This window comes from Nanorana parkeri, unplaced genomic scaffold (assembly GCF_000935625.1).
Source record: "Nanorana parkeri isolate BGI_ZX_2015 unplaced genomic scaffold, ASM93562v1 scaffold415, whole genome shotgun sequence".
In the NCBI taxonomy this organism is placed as follows: Eukaryota; Metazoa; Chordata; class Amphibia; order Anura; family Dicroglossidae; genus Nanorana; species Nanorana parkeri.
Genome location: NW_017306683.1, coordinates 1,185,629 through 1,207,273, shown reverse-complemented (window position 1 = coordinate 1,207,273; position 21,645 = coordinate 1,185,629). Strand labels below are relative to the sequence as shown.

Below are 21,645 nucleotides of genomic sequence, written 5' to 3'. Positions count from 1 at the left end.
AATTGAACAAGGGTGCGATGACGGGACAAAAGAAATGGTATGATAATTGTAAGGTATATGGCCAGCTTTAGTCTCCCTCTGTTGAGCAGCTGTATGGACGCTTTTCAGAAGGAATAATTAAGCCTGATGTGTAGATCTGCACCTGGTCAGACCAGGAAGAGATCTGCTACTAATATCTGAGCTTTTTTTGGCAGGTATTAATTGATTGGGAGCAGAAACTGTGACATTCCTGTGGCACATTACAATTTCTGATTTTTCCAGGTTTTGGCACACATTTTGCAAATCATCTTCAACATAGGCTCACTCTGTTGCTGATTTGGTGCTTGTCAAAATGCACATCACATATGTGCCAAAAAAAAAGACAGATTGCCAATAGTTTTTGGCCCAATATGTATAAGAGAAACCATGGAAGGTGAAACAGGTCCAGATGGGGGTGGTAGACTTGGCAATGATTTGGAGAGCAGGTTCCCATGAACAATGCAAAAATCGAAGGCACCTCTAAAAACACAAAAAAATGGAAAGCCTTTTTACCAGAATATGCTTACAATATTGTCTCTGTTTATAAAGCTGGTAGGGCTGTTGTCATGCATACAAGCTAATCTAATCAGACCAGAGAACCAGAATAATTTTTTATCTGTGCCCACCCAGCTTAAAAATATTTGGTAGTCAGTGGAAGTCACAGCTACTACTGCATTATCATGACCAACAGATGAAGTACAGGAAACCTACTATTTCTGGTTGGTTAAAGACAGTCACACACACCAGATGATAGCTGTCAGTGACAATTTCATGTCCGTAACACTAACAAACATCCCTGGCCATCTACTCCTGGAAAAGAGCCATCTGTGAGATTTAAAACCATGTCCAATTACTATAGTCCCCCACCTTCCAGATAAGCCAGCATCATTGTAGGGTGTTTCTATCTGGCTACATTATTCTCCCTTCTTTTTGCTTTGTTCACTGCATGAGCACATTTTGGCATGCTTTCTAGGAGTATGCATGATTGACTGCACATATGTCTCCAGGCATCCCAACCTGCAAAACCTTATTTCAGGGAGGTTCCAGTCTCATTTCAGGGAGGTGCCCTTTCTGTTGTTTTTTTTTTTACAGTGGCCGTCTCCTCTCTCGCGGACATCAGGGAGCCGCTATCTAATGGAGGGAGACTCCCTGAACATCAGGGAGACTTGAAATCCCTGTATCTATAACCTGGAAAACTGTTATAGGAATTGTTTGAGTTAGTCCACTTATGTTATGCAAAGTGTTGTAACCTATTGCACCTAATAAGAAATCATGTTTATGTTCATCTGACTGGGCATATCTATTGAATTTAGCATGTTGTACATGTAAATTATCACATCTTTTGTGCTGCTTTCTTGAATTAGCACAGTAATTTGTATCGGTGCTCTAGGGCAAGGCCATACAAGGTGCAAATTTATACTCGGTGCCCAGTGCTTTTGCGTATAGGGGAGCTTACTCCCATGTGGTAAATTATTCCCATAAGGCAGAGCTCGGGCCTAGCGACTAATTGCTTGGCTCGAGCACTGTCACATGACGAACTGGGTGATTTAGAGGAGAGGTAGGTATAAAGTGGTTGGGGGCAGGGTAGTTTTTATTCACTTTGCCCTAAATGTGCCCAAGTTTATGTGCAAAACTGAAAGAAGGACAGCTGATGTTGCCAAAAGAAGAAAAAAATCAAATTCTTTTAATTCCCCTATACTGCACTGAAAACACTCGAGAATGTGATGGTTGTCCCAGATAACGAGAACTGCTCTTTTCAGAGTGGACAATGAAAACTGTTCTTGAGAAACTTTTATGCATGCGGTCCACTGTTCTGCAGCTGGAGTGTTTCCTGATGTCTAACTGCTTTCTGATGTCCAGGTACAATCTATGGACCAAGGTTTGTGGAAATTTGACCATCACACCTAAATGAGCTTGTTAGACATCCCATTCCCAAATCCCAGGCATTAATATGTAAGAAGTTGGTATGCCTTTGTGGTTATAAAAGCCTCCAGTCTTGGTAATGTTTTTGCACAAGATTTTGGAGTGTGCCTGGGGAACCTTTTGCCTAAATGAGCTTGTTAGACATCCCATTCCCAAATCCCAGGCATTAATATGTAAGAAGTTGGTATGCCTTTGTGGTTATAACAGCCTCCACTCCTGGAAATGTTTTTGCACAACATTTTGGAGTGTGCCTGGGGAACCTTTTGCCCATTCAGCCAAAGGAGCACTTGTGAGGTTGGGTACCGATTTTTTGGACAAGGACTGGCTCACAATTGACATTCCAATTCATCTCAGAGTTATTGAATGTGGTTTTTAGGTCAGGACTCTATGAAGGTCATCACACACAAACTTGTTAGGAGCCACACAGGGCCACCAGCCCTATAACATCTAATTAGTGCTGTGAAGTATACCTCCCCTTGTTCCCCTTGTTCGCCAACCCTCCGTAGCATGTAGATGCCGCATAATCACTATGTCGCCCTGATGAAGGGACCCTGCCTGCCCTGAAACGTTGGCTATATTGATAATTGTAACGCTGTTTCATAATAAATTAGCACAATGATTTGACAAAATCTTCTGAGTGCTGGTGATCTTCCTCCTGTACAAGTTACTCTGACAATCGTTTACTCTGGAAAACGCACTCCAACCAGCTCACTTGGACACCACACTTCACTGGCGTCTTTCCTCCGGGTCAACCTAAGCTTTTTCAGTCTCAGAGTGTCACCTCTGCGATTCCCTGTGTTGACTCCTCTCGTAGACATGCAGTCGCACCATTTAGGCCAGGAAATGTGTGGACCTTGGGTTACATCCTGTAGGCAGAATCAGCCTCAGGCAGGAGCTTTAGGCTGCTCCCTAAAAAAAAAATCTAGGTTCATTTTTACATATAACACTTTCTAGTTATTTTTCAAAAGTAAAGGTGCAAACAACTAAAGTTCAATCACCCCTTTCCCCTCTATTGCTGGCTCTTACCTCTCCATATGCAGCACAAGAGAGATCAAAGCTAATTGTTGATTGTCAATTGCTGCACATGTTTACCTTTTCAGAGATAATCTTCATTGCAGCAAGAAGCTACTACCAAAAGTGGGAGATTATCTGTTCTTTCAGTGCTGTAGAAAGTGCCGAATCATGCTACATCCTTCTGTATGTTGTAGACAGATAGCCTTCTCACAGTGTTGCTGCCACTAATAGCTGAGCATTGTCATATGCAGTACACTTCCCACATGCAGTAGGCTTCATAACATTGCCAAGTAAGTATTTATACAAATTCAGCAATCATATTTTACAGCATTTGTTTACATTTTATCACTTTGCCAGACTTTGGAAATACTATTCCACACTCAGAATGGGTTTATATTGTAACTTCATCAGTTTTTCATACATTTGGCAGAAGGCAATATCGCTTGCTTGCTTGCTTAGTCTTGTTTTCTGAGCTGTGTTCTTCATTTCAAAAGCTGTTTTTTTGGATGTTGGAGAGAGTTTGGGCTCAGTTTTATGCTAAAGGGAGTCTGGGCTTTTAACATTTAACCCTTAAACAACACAAATTCCATACCTGCATATTGTAATGTGCATGTGGTTAACTATATAATGTCATTAGATGTATGACAATCTGACTATTTCAATGTCACATTCCCTCCTTTTCTGCACCTCACGTTTAGCTTAACATATTTTGCCATTTGTGCACACAACAGCCTCCAAAGTTTGAGAAAGATATCCCCCAAGTCATATATATTCTGAAAAGTGCTGGAAATATAGAATTAATTATCTCAATTTGATAAACCTTTGTAGATCTCGCTCTATTTTTTTTCTATTACATACTATCCTAGCATAGCACATTAAGATGTCTGCCAATAGAAAAAAACAATAATTCCAGCTAGGATTGATGGAATGATGTCATTGTAATGCACAGGCCTAAGGGCTTGTTCACACCAAATGCAGACCAGATCTGCATGAGTTTCTGCACACGCAGTGTGTTATACTGCGTTTTTGATGCGTTCCGGGCTGTTTTTGGTTATAAAACGCGTTCCAGGGTTTTTCCATGCGTTTTTGGTGCGTTTGCATTCCAGAGTGTTTCAGAGCAGGTAAAATAGGGTTTGCTGCAGTTTTACATGCTCTGGAACTGAACGCTGCGGTGTGAACTAGAGGCCAAAATACCATTGGAATACATTGGACGCAGTTTTGATCCGGTCTTTAATTGCTCTGCTCTTGGAACGCACTTGGTGTGAACAAGGCCTAAAGTAGAAAGGAATCCAAAATGTTTTTAGGGTCCGGATAGAGTAAGGGAGGGTTATAACTACTGTCAGCTTTTTTTTTTTTTTTTTGCCATATGTGTCCTCTTGGGGAGATCTCCCTTCACGTCCTCTCTCATAGTCACTACAGGAAGTGAGAGGAAATCCTTCCAAAGTGAGGAAAATTCCTGGTGGTCACCAGAACTAGTATCCTCATTGGAAGATTTCTCTTATATTCCTGTTCTGATGATCACCAAAGATTTGAGATTTTCTTTCACATTCACTGATGACGGTTACCAGGACAAATTGAGGGAGTGAATCTCCCTAAGGCTGGGTTCACACCATTTCCCGGTACAGATCTGGAACATAGTGCATTGCATTTTTGCCGCGATTGTAATTTTTTTTTTTTAATTTTAGCTTAAAATGGTCTTACAGGTGCGTTCCATGCGTTTTTTATGTGGTTTTGATGCGTTCCCGTGCATTCCAGACCAGACAAAATAGGACAAGCCGTATTTTTCTGGTCCGGGACGGACTACGCTGGTGGGAACAGAGGCCAGAAATCGCATAGGGATACATTGGAATGCATTTTAGTAAGCAGCATAGTAAGCAGCAACGAACGTTTCGGGGTCACAGAGGCAAAAGTATACAAACACACACACTTTATTTGTGTCATTTGATATGTTTTTTTCTATGTGAATGGTTTGTTCTTTGTAGAAAACCTTTTTTTCCCCCTTGTTTATGATATTTCTACTTGTTAATTCCCACTGTGCCTGTGAAGGATCAAATATAGATGTGTGCAGACATCCCAACTCTCCCGGACGCTCCGGGAGTCTCCCGCTATTGGATAGCGGCTCCCGGCCACCCGGGAGAGAAACACTCTTTCCCTGCGATCGTTTTTTATTTTATTTTCTGACATCGGGAGCCGCGGCCCGACCGTCAGTCGGAAAAGAAAAAAAAAAGGCATACGAATCCATAGCTAGATTCCTATTGGCTATTGCACTTTGCATAGCCAATAGCAAACTAGGTAATGTACCCGCCCACTGCTGCTGTCAGTCAGCAGAGGGGGACCTGAATTTTTCTATCGGGTCCTCTTCTGGTGATTGAAAGCAGTAGAGGGCGGGTGCAATAGCTAGTTTGCTATTGGCTATTGCAAAGTGCAATAGCCCATAGGAATCTAGCTATGGATTCTTATGCCTTTTTTTTTATATTCTGACGACTGCAACTGTCAGAATACTAAAAACAAAATCAGAAAAAAAACCTGCAGATAGCAAAGAAGCTATTGCTTCCTGTGCTATCTGCCATCATTTCAGGGGGGTGCCCTCTCCCAGCCCTCCTAACCCCCCTCCGCGGATGGGGGGGGGGCGTAGAGGGCACCTCCCTGAAATGAGAAGGACACCTCCCTGAAATGGCTTCTTTCAGGTTGGTGTGTGTGTGTGTGTGTGTGTGTGTGTGTGTGTGTGTGTGTACACACACACACACTTTATTTGTGTCATTTGATATGTTTTTTCTATGTGAATGGTTTGTTCTTTGTAGAAAACCTCTCCTTTCCTTGTTTATGATATCACAGTTTAGTTTGTGCCTCAGGCAGGTGACACATATAACTGACAGAAATTCTTAGGACTCATCAGGCGAAGTCTTGCTGTAATGAAGACAAGCTCATACTCTGGAACCTATGACAAGAAGAGACATGTAACTCTTCCACCTACTTGTCACCGGCCAATTAAAATCTACACACAAAGCACATGGCTTGTCTGAAAACACTTTATGGTCCCGGGGATCCAGACACAACAAGAAACATTTTCTATCGCAGAGCCTGAAAAAGACTTGACAGAGTTACTTCCACGTTGTATGGGAGCTTGAGCGCGTGTATATTTTTCTTGGCGTTCTTTATATTTATCTCAGACTGAAGGAAGAAGGTAAGTGTCTGCATGTGCTGGTTTACTGACACTGAGTAAAGCTGTCAGACCAGTTTGTCTTTGTTGATGAAAGTGAACAGACAATATACTTGGTTTTCTTTCTGTTTTTAAAAACAAGACGGGCACTATGGGCTCGTTCACACTAGCCGCACAGTAAGACACTGCTTTTTACCATGCAGCTAGTATCTGCTGGGTGGCAACGTGCCTTGCATTGTTACAATGAGAAATCAAGTAGTCACTGGCACTTCAGAGTTCCTGCTTTCAATTTCTCTTTATTGACATACAAAGATAATTTCACAACGCACAGAAATGTTTTTGGTTTGCCTGAAGAAGGGACCGACATGGTTCCGAAACTTTGTGGGATGACCCTTGTATGTCAATAAAGAGGAATTGACAGCAGGAACTCTGGAGTGCCAGTGACTACTTCATTTTTCATGATTGGCTGCACCATCACTGCAGCACCCACCTGTACACTATGGGCACATTCCGGTCAGGACTGCAGTGGGACATTTTCTATATTGGATTGCGTTGTTACAATTGTTTTCTATGTGCCCTTGCAGTGATTGTTAATGATCCAGTGCAGTAAACCACCAGTCACCATTGTATGTGTAAACGGGCCCTTAATAGCACAAACATGCCATTATTACTGCAGCTTATCTAGTAAGGTAGCTCAGAGATGATGGGTGATGAGCAGTTACTCATAGCAACCAATCAACACTAACAGCAATTAGAATTGTGTGCTGGGTTACTACAGTTCACTTTATTTTGCTATTTTTGTATTACTCCAGATATTGAACGCCAGGATAAGTGAATATTGTCTAAATACAAGAGTCATGTGTATTTCTTCTTGAATCTTGGTGTGCTTTGCGTATTTCTTCCAGATTTGTGCAGTAATCCTACATGAAACGTTGCTTCTGTACAAGAGCTTCCTGTTATAAAGACCAGTCACTGCTGCTTCTCTCTCTCTCTCATTGTGCAGGGTGACTGGTCTTGCCTCCACCCTCTCCTGTAGTTTTCTACAGACAGCCTGTAGTAGTTGGAGACTAATGGCTCCCTTCTACAACTCTGCTTTCTGCACAGGCTATTTGCCTCACAGTGATAATATATCCAGGGTTACAAAGGGATTGGTGCACACAAAGTGGATTTATGTTCTTTGTGGCTATTGAGAAATGTGCGGTGAAGGAAAAAACGGACATTACTGGGCCCATGTTAGTGTATGTACACCTGAATCTAAACGGACAGGCACGGGATTGAACACTCATTACACAAAACAAATAACACACATTGGGGGGAATTTATCATAGCAATTGCGAGTGTTTGAAATTGCACGGAAGATATTTGCACCAGATTTATGAAGCTAGTGTAATGTTGTTGATAAATGAGGTTTAATAGACTGCAGGAAAGAAGACTTGCAACTCCAGACAAAAAGCTTAACTGTCGCTTCTTGAAGAAGTGGTTGTGGGGACTTCTTAGGTTGTGATTGTTTTCTTAGGTGATGCACCAGTTTCAGTCAGCCCACAACAAGTGCAGATGAAAACACGTGCAAAAAACATGCAACTGAAAAGCAGTGCAAGCTCTGAAGAAAACAGGTGCAAAACACATGCAGTTGGAAAAGTAGTGCAAGCTCAGGTCAAAACAGGTGCACATGCTAAAAGACAGATTTGCACATTAAAAAAATGATCTAAGAGGCTAAAACTGTCGCAATTGCTTTGATAAATTCCCCCCCCATTGTTTTTTTACTCTGAAATAAATGACACCAGACTAGTATACGGGTAAAAATAAGGCCCTGGCCACTTTTATTGGGCCAAAATAACAATAATTATTCATTAACCATTTTGTTTTAAATCATAAACCCCCAAACCTTACAGTCTGAAATGATCAGTCAGAAGACTCAAGCATACCGTCCATGAATTACCATTGTTCCGCACTACTCACTACTTCCTGTCCACCCACAAAGTAGGCGATTACCCTAAGAAAGGATGACCGCAACGGACCAAAATAAAGGGAGGGAGAAAGGGAAAGCAAGTACAAAAATCCTACAAGATGAAGAATGTCCTGATGACTCCTGGTGATATCTGAGGTACTGCTGAACTGTCTAGAGACCAGGACTCCTTTTGATAAACCTAAGGGTACCGTCATTGGCCAAATGCCTTCCCTCCAAATGCAGAACACCAATCCAGATGTCAGTTAATCCAAGAGCCTGCATTTACTGATGTCCTCCTGTGGCCCAAACTCAGCAAAAAGCAGGCTACTGCGCATTATACACTGACAGTGCAGAGCCGCACTGCAGCCGGGAAGGATCCTGAATATATTGTCAGGATCCACCTGGCTGTCTAACAGCTGGCTTTGCCTTTCTAGAACAAGATCCAGCTGTTCCCACCCCCTCTTCTGTTGTTCCTCCAGTGAGCACTGGAGGAATAGAGAGAGGGGAAGGGGGTTGTGACAGACAGTCACCGATTTCTTCAGGGAGACGCCATGAGCTGAGCGATCAGCTGTTTGTGATGCTCAGTTCTCGAACTATAGAGCTGGCATGTGACAGCTGCAGTGTCCCATGCTGGCTTAGTGTTGGGAAGAGTATATTTTACTCTCCCAATACTTCTCCTTTTAATATCATATATTCACACCTTTTTTTAGAATTTGGTGTGCTACATTAAAAATACTCTGCTTGCTTCATCTTTGCTGTAAAATGCACCTTCCATAGGGAATGGTAACGTGTGTAAAACTGCAACAGTAAAGACAGACACAGAGAGACTAAACGGAGGGGCTACATGACTGGGGGGAGGAATAGTCCCTGGATAAGGGGTTAAAAAATAAGATGGAAATTAGCTGTTCTTACCTGATTGGAAGTTGGGGTCAGGTGTCCGGTAGGAGCCGCATGGGTGGGAACTGCAAGGGCTGAGGGGCGTTCTTTTTGGAAAATCCATGAAGGAAGCAGGTTGTCCCGCCCGCCCTCCCTGAATGTTGTGGTTTACGTTGGTTATGAGGTTCTGTTTATGTCACAGCAGCTTGACGGGTTTGGGGGTCTTTGGGGGGTCTGTAAATCGGAGTCAATTACAAAGATGGGGAGGCCATCAGCTGGTATGAGTGTCAGTATTTGTAGGGGGGCCTGGCCACTTAGAACTGGGGAGCAGTAACTGTCCTCAAGCTGGTTGGGGTGCGGCTGGGGACATGGGAGGAGTTTTTTTAGGAGAGGCCTTATTTGGGCTGTTGAGCACCCAAAGATCCCTTCTCAGATCAACAGTCGTTGAGTATTTATTTGTATAATTATTTGGTTTATTACTTTGGCTATTGTTAAAGTTGGTTTGTTTAATAAAAGGGCTGCTGTGGCCGTTAAAATCCATGTCGCGCAGTCTGTGTTTTATGGGGGGTTTTGTTTTAACAGAGGGACTAAATCGACTAATCCATCATGCACCACAGCACACCAGAGTATAAACGAAGCCTTGAGGGCCTATTCACATCAGCAGCTTTCAAATGTAAAAATGAAATTTCATTTATGTTTATGCACCTCCTGTGATTTGCAATGTTGTGTATTGTGTGTCAATATGCTGCACTGCTTAAAAATGCATCATGACCTACTTTTTGTAGCACATACCAACACAAGCATGGTGGTGTAAACTGAGCCAATAGGACAAATTGCCTCATGTATGTATTGGGAGTGCACTGGGCAAGGCTGCCCAGCCCAGTCCAACGCATATGGTGTGAATGGGGGAGATTGGATGACTCTCACAAATTGCTTAATGGGACTCAAGTGCAACCATTCACATGTATCCATCCAGACTGTGTTTTCCCTGCAAAATATCACCCCTGGAAGCAAACCGTTTGCGTTCAGGGGCAACTGTCTAATCGCACTATGAATGATTACATCTGAATGGCTGCTGTTCGCATGAGTGTAACAGAGTAACTTGTAACACTCATCGACTGACCGACTTTGAAAAGCCTGGTGAAGCCCTATTGGTTTTTGGGTCCATTATATTTTATTTTTATTAAATTCTCTTCTTAAAAATGTTAACATGTTTGTTTTTTCCACAATAAATAAGAAAATGCAGCAATCTCTGTATGATCACTTTAATTGCTTGCCATCCGCCCGTTCTAATTAAACGGTTGGACGGCTCGCACTTGAGGGTGAGTGGACGTTTTGAAATGTCTTTTCAAATGTCAATGTCAATCCTGTGCTTGATCATCTGTATAGGAGTGCAGGCGAGACATCAGGAGCTTAATAGACCACTAATATCTCCATAAAGAGAACCTGTCGCCTCCAAATGCTGTCACATAGGGGCTTGTTATCCCCTTTGTGATAGCAAAAGTTATGTGAGAAAAAAAAATTTAAGTGATAAAAAGTAAAAATAATAAAATAAATAAAAAAAATGTAAAACCAACTCTGCCGCCTCCACCATCTGATTCGAATGAACACATGCACATAGGGCATGCACGTGTATGTAAATGGGGAGTTCTAATAAAAAAGTAGACTTCAGAAACGCGGACTGAGTGACCGTTCTGTTCGGACTGCAGTTCAGACCTCTGCTCGATTAAAATGTTACTCACTGGACCCCCTTGAAATTTGTATTCACTTTCCCAGCATATACTATCCTGTTAGAACATCAGAATTGTAATAAGAATACATAAATTGTTTTTGCTAATGCAATCAAAGCTTACTTGAGAAAAATCCCTGTTATGTAGTGAGTTCCGCCTTCAGTCTGCCCATCACTTTCAACAACTTTCTGGACTCCCAGTTTTTCTTTTCATCGCTTTCCCTGCTGCTTGATGTGATGTAATTGTCATTTTTAAGACTACATAGCCCATCATGCATTGCATCCAGCAAGCAATTATAATGTTACATTAGGAAAAGTTCAGACAGCAGGCCTAGTTAGAGTTGTGACACAAGGAAGTGCCTATTCAGGGCTGAGTGAAATTGTATCAGTGCATTACATTGCAATGCATCCTATTGGCCTCTGCAATAAGTAAGTTTACAAAGTCTAGATTGATGAGGTTATTAGGAGTGGGATAGAACCTATGGATATTCAATACAAAAAAATATATATATACCATTTTTTTGTTTGTTTTTGACTATAGATACCCTTTAATGTACATAATTTTTCTTTGTGTATTTTACAGGCTGAATTAGAAGTTATTATTGTCTGAATAAAGAAGAGCACACTGATGTTCTACCTTGGCTCTGGTCATGGTTAGTAAGAGTGGAAAGTCACCAGTTGGCCAAAAACTTAATGAAAGCTTTGAAGACAAGCATGATAGAAGAATAGAATTTCATGAGGTCTTGAGAAGTCGCCATAATATCACCTCTTGCCGCCATGATGGTCCAGCCTGGGGCAAGGATCAAGAGAAGCATTCTCCACGTGAGCAGGAGTTCTTCAGGAGGAGACATCTTTGGACTGATGATTTTGGAGAGAAAAGACTAAGGTCGCCACCCAAATCAAAGAGCTCTATTAGATATTCACCCATGAAACAAAATCCAAACACACCCACTCTGAAAGACTGGCAGCATTTATCATCCGACAGTAAGGTAAATGTTGATATTTTATATGTTATATATGAAATGTTCCTCATTTGATAAGTAGCATGATAACCGTTATGCACCATTAATATTGGAATGACCCAGTTACATTCTAGAGGGCATTTCATTTCAGGTTATTACATAATGGAACATACTGTACATTGATTAGCCATAACATGCCATGATGTGTTGGAAACAGAAAAAATGGGTAAGCATAATGATTTGAGTGACTTTGACAAGGGCCAAATTGTGATGGCTCGATGACTGGATCAGAGCAACTCCAACACTGCAGCTCTCGTGGGATGTTCTTCGTTTGCAATGGTCAGGACCTACCAAAAGTGGTCCAAGGAAGGAAAACTAGTGAACCAGCAACAGAGTCATGGGCGGCCGGAACTCATTGACACATGCGGGGTGCATGGCTGGCCTGTGCAGTCCGATCCAATAGAAGGGCTACCTTAGCTCAAATTGCGAAAACGTTAATCCTGGTTCTGATAGAAAGCCGTCTGAACACAGTGCATCACAGTTTGTTGTGTATGGGGCTGCGTAGACGCAGAACGGTGCCCATGCTGACCCTTGTCCACTGCCGAAAGCACTTACAATGGGCATGTGAGCATCAGAACTGGATCACAGTGCAATGGAAGAAGGTGGCCTGGTCTGATGAATCACATTTTCTTTTACATCATGTGAATGGCTGAGTGCATGTGTGTCACTTACCTGGGGCAGAGAGAGCACCAGCCCTATGGGAAGAAGGCTTGCTGGCGGAGGAAGTGCAATGCTTTTGGCATAGTTCTGCTGGGAAACTTTGGGTCCTGCCATTCATATGGCTGTTACTTTCACATGTACCAACTACCTAAACATTGTTGCTGACCAAGTACACCCCTTCATGGAAATGGTATTCACTGATGGGAGTGGCCTCTTTCAGCAGGATAATGCACCCTGTCACACTGCAAAAATGGTCCAAGAATGGTTTGAGGAATATAACAATGAGTTTGAGATGTTGACTTGGCTTCCAATTTCTCCAATCCAATTGAGCATCTGTGTGATGTGCTGGAAAAACAAGTCCAATCCATGGAGGCCCCACCTCGCAACTTACAGGATCTGCTACTGATGGCTTGGTACCAGATGCTGTGCCACAGCATACCTTCAGAGGTCTAGTAGAGTCCATGCCTCGATAGATCAGGGCTATTTTGATGGCAAAAGGGGACCTACTCAATATTAGGCGGGTGGTCATAATGTTATGGCTGATCACTGTATGCTAATGAGATCAGACATAGGGTACACATGTATATGTATTCATCTCTACTTTACCATACACAGATTCAAAGGAAATGTGTAGTCTTCTCAATGTTTTATTAGAGAACCCCTATCAACATGTGCTTGTGTTTACAAAACATGTTTCTGTGTTTAATTTGCAAGTGTATATATATTGTGAAATTTGAGCTTTAGGGCAGCGTTGCCCAACACAGTTCCAACAAATGGACTGGGCAATTTGCCTTATGATGAAATACCAGACCCCACAATATGCTGCATTGCATAGAGTTGGATCAAATGTCATTTAGGCCTAAAACTGAGAATTTCACAAGAGCTCAGTCCACTCAGCAGAATGTAGAGGCTGCAGATAAGAAGGAGATTGAGGACTTTGTCATAAGTCTATTTCTCTATCTTAAAGTGACCCTAAACTCAACACTTAAATCCTAAAAATACATTCAAGTACTCTAACTATTAACAAAAATGTTTCTTATTTGTGTATCACTCGGCTGTAGATCCTTAAATCATCTCTGAATTGAAGCTGACACTGTCCTTCCTTCTGGAGGGTGGCTACCTTTGTTCCCCATGATACCCATGTGTGTTGTAAAGTAGCCATCACTCCAAGCTTGCTCCCGTGATGGACTACAATCTCACGTTTAGTTTACTAATTTTGTATTGAAATGAAAGCATATAACAGAAGTGAACTTGGCTACTTTACAACACACACAAGGACCATGGCAAACAAAGGTAGCCACCCTCCAGAAGGAAGGACAGTGTCAGCATCAATTCAGAGATGATTTGAGGATCTACAGCTGAGAGATACACAAATAAGCTACATTTTATTAATACGGTACATGAATGCATTTTTAAGATTTGACTCCTGCATTTTTTGTCACTTTAAAGGGGAAATACTGTATATCAGTGGTCTGTTTATAACATCAGGTATTATTTTGTGCTTATTGAACAGATATTACAAAGTAACTTCATTGGCATATTTAACAGACCAAAAGTGAGCAAATGAGAAAAGTTCTTTGTTAGAGTTTACAGACATTTAATGCTATAGCTAAACCATAGAGACCGTCATGGTGACCTAAAACTAGCATTTGTATGGAGGGTTTTCAAGGAATTGAGAGGAGGCTTGAACATGTCAAGGTAAATGATGAAAGAGGACAGTAAGGACATGGTAAGGTGCTGAGGTTTTGCAAAAGGGGATGTGGGGAGAGATTTCATGGGACAAGGCTAACCACTGTCTCCGTAAACTCCTGTATCTTTGATGGCCTTATATGATGGCCTGCAGTTGCTTCTTGTATACCTTAATCAAGGGATATTTTCAAGGTACGTAAAAGGAAAATAATTTGAAGAAACAGCGTGTGTTTCAGCGTAGACCACGTAGGTCAGGGGACAGAACGTTCGGTTACAAATTGAACATTATTTATGCATTTTAAAGTTCTTAAGGAAGTGTGACTGTGGTGTTTAAAAAAAAAGAAAAGTGCAGCAATGTGTTTTTTTCTTAATGTGCTGCTTCACATTGCTTTCCACAAAGTGTTTTTTTCAACCTGAAAATGTTTTTCTCTTTTTTATTTTATCTTGCAGGACTCATGTCATCATAGCCGATCTAAGACCTATCCATTTGACTTTAAAAATGTGAAAATTAATATTCTCAATAACATTGATCACCGAGAACCTTTACAGCATAGAGTGAAAAAGAATGATGTACCTAAAATAGAAAGGGGTAAGACTGTTATGATGATATTCATATCTTCTACTAGATGTACAAGTAACTAGAAGTAATACAAAAGCAGTTTTCAGACTTTTTATATCCTCTCTTATTATTACAGTGCTTCCATTTCTATTTGTTCCTTCAAATATAATAGTCTTTACTTAGCATTGCATCTGACATCTGCATATTGCTTTTCTCTCAGGCTACATTCACCACTAAGGGCTCATTTACAATGGTATTGATAATTGCGATTTTTATGAGTTTTTAGGACATTTCTAAATCCATATAAATGTACATAGTGAATTTCTAATGATATATTTCACACTCTGCATTTACCTGTGTTCCATTTAGTTGCATTTAGAGAAAATAGATTTCCCAGGGGCAGATACTCTGAATGCGTCTTAATGCACATAAACACATGTCAACGCAAGGCAAGTGCGTTTAACTCAGGAGAACTTGATTTGGGAAATGTAAAAGTTGCTTATACTTATCAGATCATTTCTCCCGCATTTAAATAACCTAAATGCAGAAACCTAGTGTGCACGTAGTCTAGTGGACTGGAAATGTTGCTTCTTGTTGATGACAATAAAGTGTTCGGTCTTCTGATTTGAATATGATGTGCTGGTGATATCTTGGATTGGGACTTATGTTGTGGCGGTGCCATCCACCATTTCACCTTGAAACCCTTTTTTGATCGGGTCTGAATGCTGTATGGAGTGTGCTGGACTTATGTAGCCTAAGTGGTTCCCATCAGTAAGGCTGGATTCAATGTTTGAAATGCAATCAGTGTTGTGCTTTTTAAATCTGTTTCTAAAGGCATACAGCATACTATGTAGAAACGCATTTTATGCATTTTAATGCACTGCCATTCAAAAGTATATGTCCCAGCAGTAAGATGTGCATTCCAACTCACACAGCCAACTCCCTGGTATCCATGCCATCATGAGTGTCTCGTGCCTCTGTTATACTCAGCAATTAATGCATCTCTGTTACACATAGTATACAGGTGGTTCTCGGTTTACAATGGTTCAATTTGCACCTTTTTCTGGGAGTGTTGTAAATTGAAACCAACTAATATAATGTATGTTAATGGGAAGTGAGGTAGTTAGGTTCCAGGCCTCTCTCAAAACAAGGAATGGTTCTAAATAGGAACTGGTGTAAACTGAAACCCAGTAAATAAATGTAGTTAGGAAGATAGGGTCCAAGCCTCTCTCACTGACATAAAATTGACATAAGTAACATAATACAGGTATAGTTTATTTAAAGCTCCTTGTGTGAGCTCATGCAGCAGCTTTAGATATAATGTGCCTGTATTTTATTACTTACGTTCCAGACCTTTCTCAAAATCGACATAACTCCCTCGCTTCCCATTGACTTACATTATATAATTGTTTTCAATTTACACCGGTTTCTATTTACAACCATTCCCTCAGGCACCTAACCCCAGTGTAAATTGAGGGCTACCTTTTATTTCTTCTGCCTACTTGCTGGCTAGGTCCTGGCCTCATAACTCTGTTATACACAGTGACTTATGCCTCTGTTTTTCATGCAATTCCTCATGCTTCTCTGTTGCACGTAATGGGCCATACTCTATGGTTACGCTCAGTCCTCCGTATGCAGCAGGGAAATCTTTTTATTCCCACTAGTCCAGAATGAGATGCTATACAATCTAATAAGATTGTTTGGATGATATCTCCTTCTTTTATACCATTTAACCTAAACTACCTATTTAAGGAACAGGCGCACATTTGCCAATACTTTTATTAAAGCTAAATTCAAGGCAAGCAACAAACTATACAGTTGAACTACATGTATGGTAAAGAATTTACCTAAGGATTTGTATTTCTGTGCTTCCAGTTTTTGGAATGTAGATACCCTTGTCAGACAGCACAGCCAGATCATCCAATTCTACTGCGGCAACAGTAAAACTTGTGTACCAAGACTTCGTGATAGTGGAATGTTAACAAACAGAATTTCCAATATTTGATTTTACTGATTATTTATTCACAGGAGTTCAAACAGTAAAGGAAATGCCGGTGATTTGTTTGAAGCGGGATTCTAGCCAGCAAACTGAGTGAGTACTTTGCAAATAACGATTATCTAAATACAATACATACAAAATATGCAGACATATGTTATGTCTAAAAGAAAAGGGTACTGTATTTCCAATGGGCACATATTTTGAGTTAAAAATGAAGGATCTACCATTAGTGGCTCATTGCTATCACAGTTCTTCCTGCTATAACTAGTACATTGTTTCTGCCAACTCCTATCTTGCATTGGGAAATAAATAAAAACACATTCACTGTGTTGCACTTCAAATTGGGGATCAGAGCCTGCATATTTAATGATCATATATTTCTGCCTCCATGTACTTGTATAATTACAAATTATGGTAGTGGGTTACTGTGCATTGTAGGGCATTCAAAATTAAATTAAACGAAATGCAGGACTTAAACCTTTAAAATGCATTCAAGTACCCTAACTTTTAACAAAAGTGTAGCTTATTTGTGAATCACTTGGCTGTAAATCCTGAAATCCCCATGGTCCTTGTGTGTGTTGTAATGTAGTCACCGCTCCAAGCTCCTTTCCGTGATCAACTATAACTTCAATACAAATTAGTTAACTAAACGTGAGATTGTAGTGCATCCCAAAAGCGAGCTTGGAGTCGTGGCTATGTTACAACACACAGGGACCATGGAGAAAAAAAGTAACCACCCTACAGAAGGAAGGACAGTGCCGGCACCAATTCAGAGATGATTTGAGGATCTACAGCTGAGTGATACACAAAAAGGGGCCAGTATTGATAATAGTTAGGGCACTTGAATGCATTTTTAAAATTTAACTCCTGAGTTTAGTGTCACTTTAATGGCACCCTAACACAGCACATGTACACGGTGTGTTTCCACATGGACAGAGAATACCTAAGGCACTATCACAGAGCACTGTGGCTATTTTAAAGAGAAAGTGTAACAGAAGTTGTTTTCACTGAGAATCACCCTCTCTGATTTAAAACTCTGTACAGCCCTGCTTTTGGGCCTGGTTATATCAGGATGCATACATTCATGTGTGTTGCATTGACATGTGTTGGTATATGTTGAGGAGCTTTTACATGTTTTTTTGCAAAACTTGATATCAACCCAAAGCTGCATGTACAGTAAGGAACTCAAAATGCGGCATGCAGGACTGCTCCAGGGCAATGCCTTCGTAAAAAAACAGACTCTCGAAAACAATGGATATTCTGTCCCTGCAGTTCCCTAAAAAAAAAAAAAAAAAATCTGGTGGGGAACAGCCCAAAACCGAGCACAGAGGAGGGAATAAGTCATTACACTGGCTCATACAGTTGTGTGCGTAAAATTCAACTTTAGCTATTGAGTTCTATAAACAGGCTTTTGTTTAGTAAAAATGTTACACAGCTTGTGAAGCATAGAAAAAGAACCTTGCGGTTTTACCTATTGGTTGGAAATTTTAAAAACATTTCTTATGCAATATGTCATATATACTTGATTTTAAAAATTACATTTAATTTTAGTCCTGACCAAAATAAATAAAGAACATATACACAAGAAAGTTGTTTACTTTTTGAACATACTACAAACTGCAATCTCACTTGAAATGTGTTTAGAGCAAGGGTATCCAAACTTTGGTCCTCCAGCTGTTGCGGAACTGCAAATCCCATAAGGTGGAAATTTGGCTACCCCTGGCCTAGCTCATCTGATTTAACCAAGGCGTTTTTGGGGAGAAGGACCCCCCTGCCTCAGGGCTTGAAGAGCGGTTAGTGAAACAATCCAGATGAAATGATATAGGGGTCTAAATTTGAGGCTGGATTGAAACCAGTGTGCCCTAACGGTACTGTAAATAGTCAAGATGGGATGTTTGTACCAGGAGCTCCTAAACACTCACCCAGAAGTTGTTCATCTGTTGGGTGATTGGACTACCGTGTTCAGAGAGGCAGCACTCTAGGCGTTGAACTGAAGTCTCTCCTATACCATAAGTTCACGTTGGCAAAAAAAATACTTTTATTTCTTAAAATGAATTGCTACTCTCATCAGGCCAGTTATATCACATACCTAACAGATCTCTGTTGTGTCTGAGACCTGTCCCCTTACATGGACAAGAAGGAAATCTCTCCAATGAAAAAACCAAATGGCAATACAAATCTGAAAGAGGTTCCAACTCTTCCCTTTTCTACCTAAAATGTATTTGAATTACTCTTTGTCCTCTCGCCTTCACGTTTGCCTCGATACTTATGAAATAGACTAGAAATCTACCCAGTGGAACATACTCAGCATTAAAAAAACTCTTACCCATTTTAAGGGCTCGTTCACACCAGCCCGTGCGCATTATGCTCCATACAACGCCCTTGCTCTGTTGTGCGCTTTAATGGGGAATGTGATGTGTTTTTACAACACACTGTTTACCGTTCTTCCTTTTTTTTTTTTTCTTAATTTTTTTTAAATATCACAAAATGATACTTCATTCAGCACTGTGCACAATAACAATATGCTGTGTTGCATTGTATCGAGTGTAAAAATAAAATGCAGACCTGCTGAAATTTTATGCAACGCACACCAAGGCACCTATATGATAATGTATGGCAGAGAAAAGTATTTGTTAGGTCCCTGCTATTCATATTTCTCTAAGATTTCATGACTGATTTTTTTGTTTTGTATTTCCTTACAGTTGTGCCATATCTGTCTTGAATGGTGTAAGTATCCGGATCTTGTGTTTTCTATGTAAGAGCAGTACTACATATGCTGTTGGTATACATTTTGCTTTGTTGTGGTATTTGCCAGGATGAAAACAGGTGTATTCAGGGCATTTCATTCCTGTGTTGTGATCTTTTTTACAGATACAGTGGGTTTTCGTAGCTGGTATCATGCTTTGCAATTGGGAGCTTGTGGAGTTAGGGGGCCCTTTTCTTGAAGTCCAATTATGTGCATTGGTAGAGTCTTATTGCAGAAACATGTGTATCATTGTCTGGAGTGTTGATACCTTTTGGCTGCCTAGGACAGTCATGTCCTTAGCAGTGGGACTGGTGCCTGCTTGTATACACAGGCATTCGTTGGAAGCAAGCAAAATTAACCTATGATGATGCATGCTATCAGGTATGTCCAGGAAAGATGTATCACTTTTAACTCCAAGAAGTATGTTTTTGTGCAAACTAATGTTGGTCCAGCTTGGCTCAATGCAACCATGCATATCTGATATCTGGAAGGCCGCCAGTGATCCTGAAAATCACTCTTAGTAGTCTGTAGTACAATCCGTGATAGCCGTGAAAAATGCACAGCAAACCATTTCTTTTGTTTATTTTTTCTTAGAAAATAAAATTTTCAGCTTTTTTAAAATTCCTTTTTTGCCTCTCAGTGCTGCTGCTCTAGCCTCTTTCAGCCAATTCTGTCCATATGCACATGCTCCAGCATTGTCTTTATGTCATAGCTCAGAGTGTGCTACCTGATAGTGGCAGAGGTGCATTGTCACAACCACTTATTGTCTTCACTGGAAGCACTTGAGAGCAAATGGGAGACAGGGACGGAGACTTGTCACCTCATAACAGGAAGTGCCTAAACAATGGCCTTAATGGCAGGATCACCAGGTATTGTTTATATGAAAGCTGCAGATATAGAAAGATAGAACATTTTATTTTTTTAGGTATTTAGAGATTTTATTGAATGGACTTAGATCTGCTTTAAATGTTGGTCTACAGTGTGTGGTGAGGTAACGTTCAGAATAGCATTCAAATTCTCTTCCAGCTGATTATAAATGCTCTATCAAATGGTGCTCCTAAATGCCCCTCATTAAAGTCATACACTTGGCTGCATTTTGGGCCAGTTTGTAAAAGAACTTGGAACATAGGGTGCCACAGGTTGTGTCTAGTAAATATTCCTCAACTGGGTATCAAGAAAGTGAATGAGGATTCTAATTTGTAGCATAATGACGATGGACATAGAAATTGTGAGGGGAGTAGAGGAGCTCAAATAGAGAGTATGATGGATAAAGTAGAGAACAGTGAAGACTGTCTTTGGCACAGAAATTAAGAATCGGTAGGTTCAAACAGCACAGAAGAGTACTTTGGCTTTCCTGCAGCACTACACAAATCTATGCAATATTTTAAAATTGCTAGAAAAAAATGTGCATGAATGCATACTTGCAAAAGTGTCTTTCAGCAACTGCGTGTAGAGTATATGTACATCATGTGGTGTACAAGTGCACAAGCAGTACCGTAGAATATATTACCTTGATCTGTTTTAGCTGCCTAGTAATGTTTACCTCTGTAGTGCCTCCTAGTGCAACCTTAAAGCTTCCTTTATGTGATTTTTTTACTTCTCCTTGCCTTCAATCCCGCCCACCAGCAGGAGGCAAAGAGTCTGAGAAGGACTAGGTAAGATGGTGGCTAGCAGTTCAAGAACACAATGTAGGGTAGAATATAAAACAAATATATTTATTGAAAATGCACCTTGCACTCCACAGCTTTTAAAGCTGCCCATACACCTTACAATTATCTGCAGATTTTCTGTGGTCAGATGGAAAAGGTGCAACAGATTCCTCCATCTACACTTAACTTTGTGGATGGAGTAATCTCCACCTGGGCCAATCTGTTGCACTTTTTCCATCTGACCACAGAAAATCTGCAGATAATGGTAAGGTGTATGGGCACCTTAAGCCCTATGTGACAGTTCCCCTTTTTTTTTTTCCCCCCCCCCCCCTCAACTATTCACTCCCAACTTAAACCGTTAGGCTTGGCAAAAAAAAACCAAAACTAAGGAAAAAATATTTCCTTTAGAACCCATCTTCTGACCTGTTTGCTTAGGAGAGAGTAAGGATCCCAAATATCATAAGTAGGAGTACAATTCTTGCAATATTTGGCTACCCAGGAATGAGGGTGATATTTGTATGCCAGGGTGTCCTCATATCTGTAGTGTAGGGGTTTAGAAATTGAAAAGTAACCTGACAGTAAGCTGACAGGGTTAGCTTAAGATTTATTTTTCTAGGCTTACTATAAATCATACCATAACATTATTATGAAGG

General features: G+C 40.7%; 1 protein-coding gene across 1 annotated transcript in view; it reads left to right on the top strand.

Annotated features, from left to right (window-relative positions):
- Window positions 1-14,052: 14,052 nt before the first annotated feature.
- Window positions 14,053-21,645, top strand: part of TRAF3IP3 (TRAF3 interacting protein 3) — a 31,813-nt gene continuing 24,220 nt past the window's right edge. Inside the window, exons 1-4 of the mRNA XM_018559754.1 lie at window positions 14,053-14,079; window positions 14,490-14,628; window positions 16,627-16,690; window positions 19,300-19,324. Of these exons, the coding sequence (XP_018415256.1) occupies window positions 14,053-14,079; window positions 14,490-14,628; window positions 16,627-16,690; window positions 19,300-19,324 (255 nt within the window). The remainder of the gene's footprint in view (window positions 14,080-14,489; window positions 14,629-16,626; window positions 16,691-19,299; window positions 19,325-21,645) is intronic.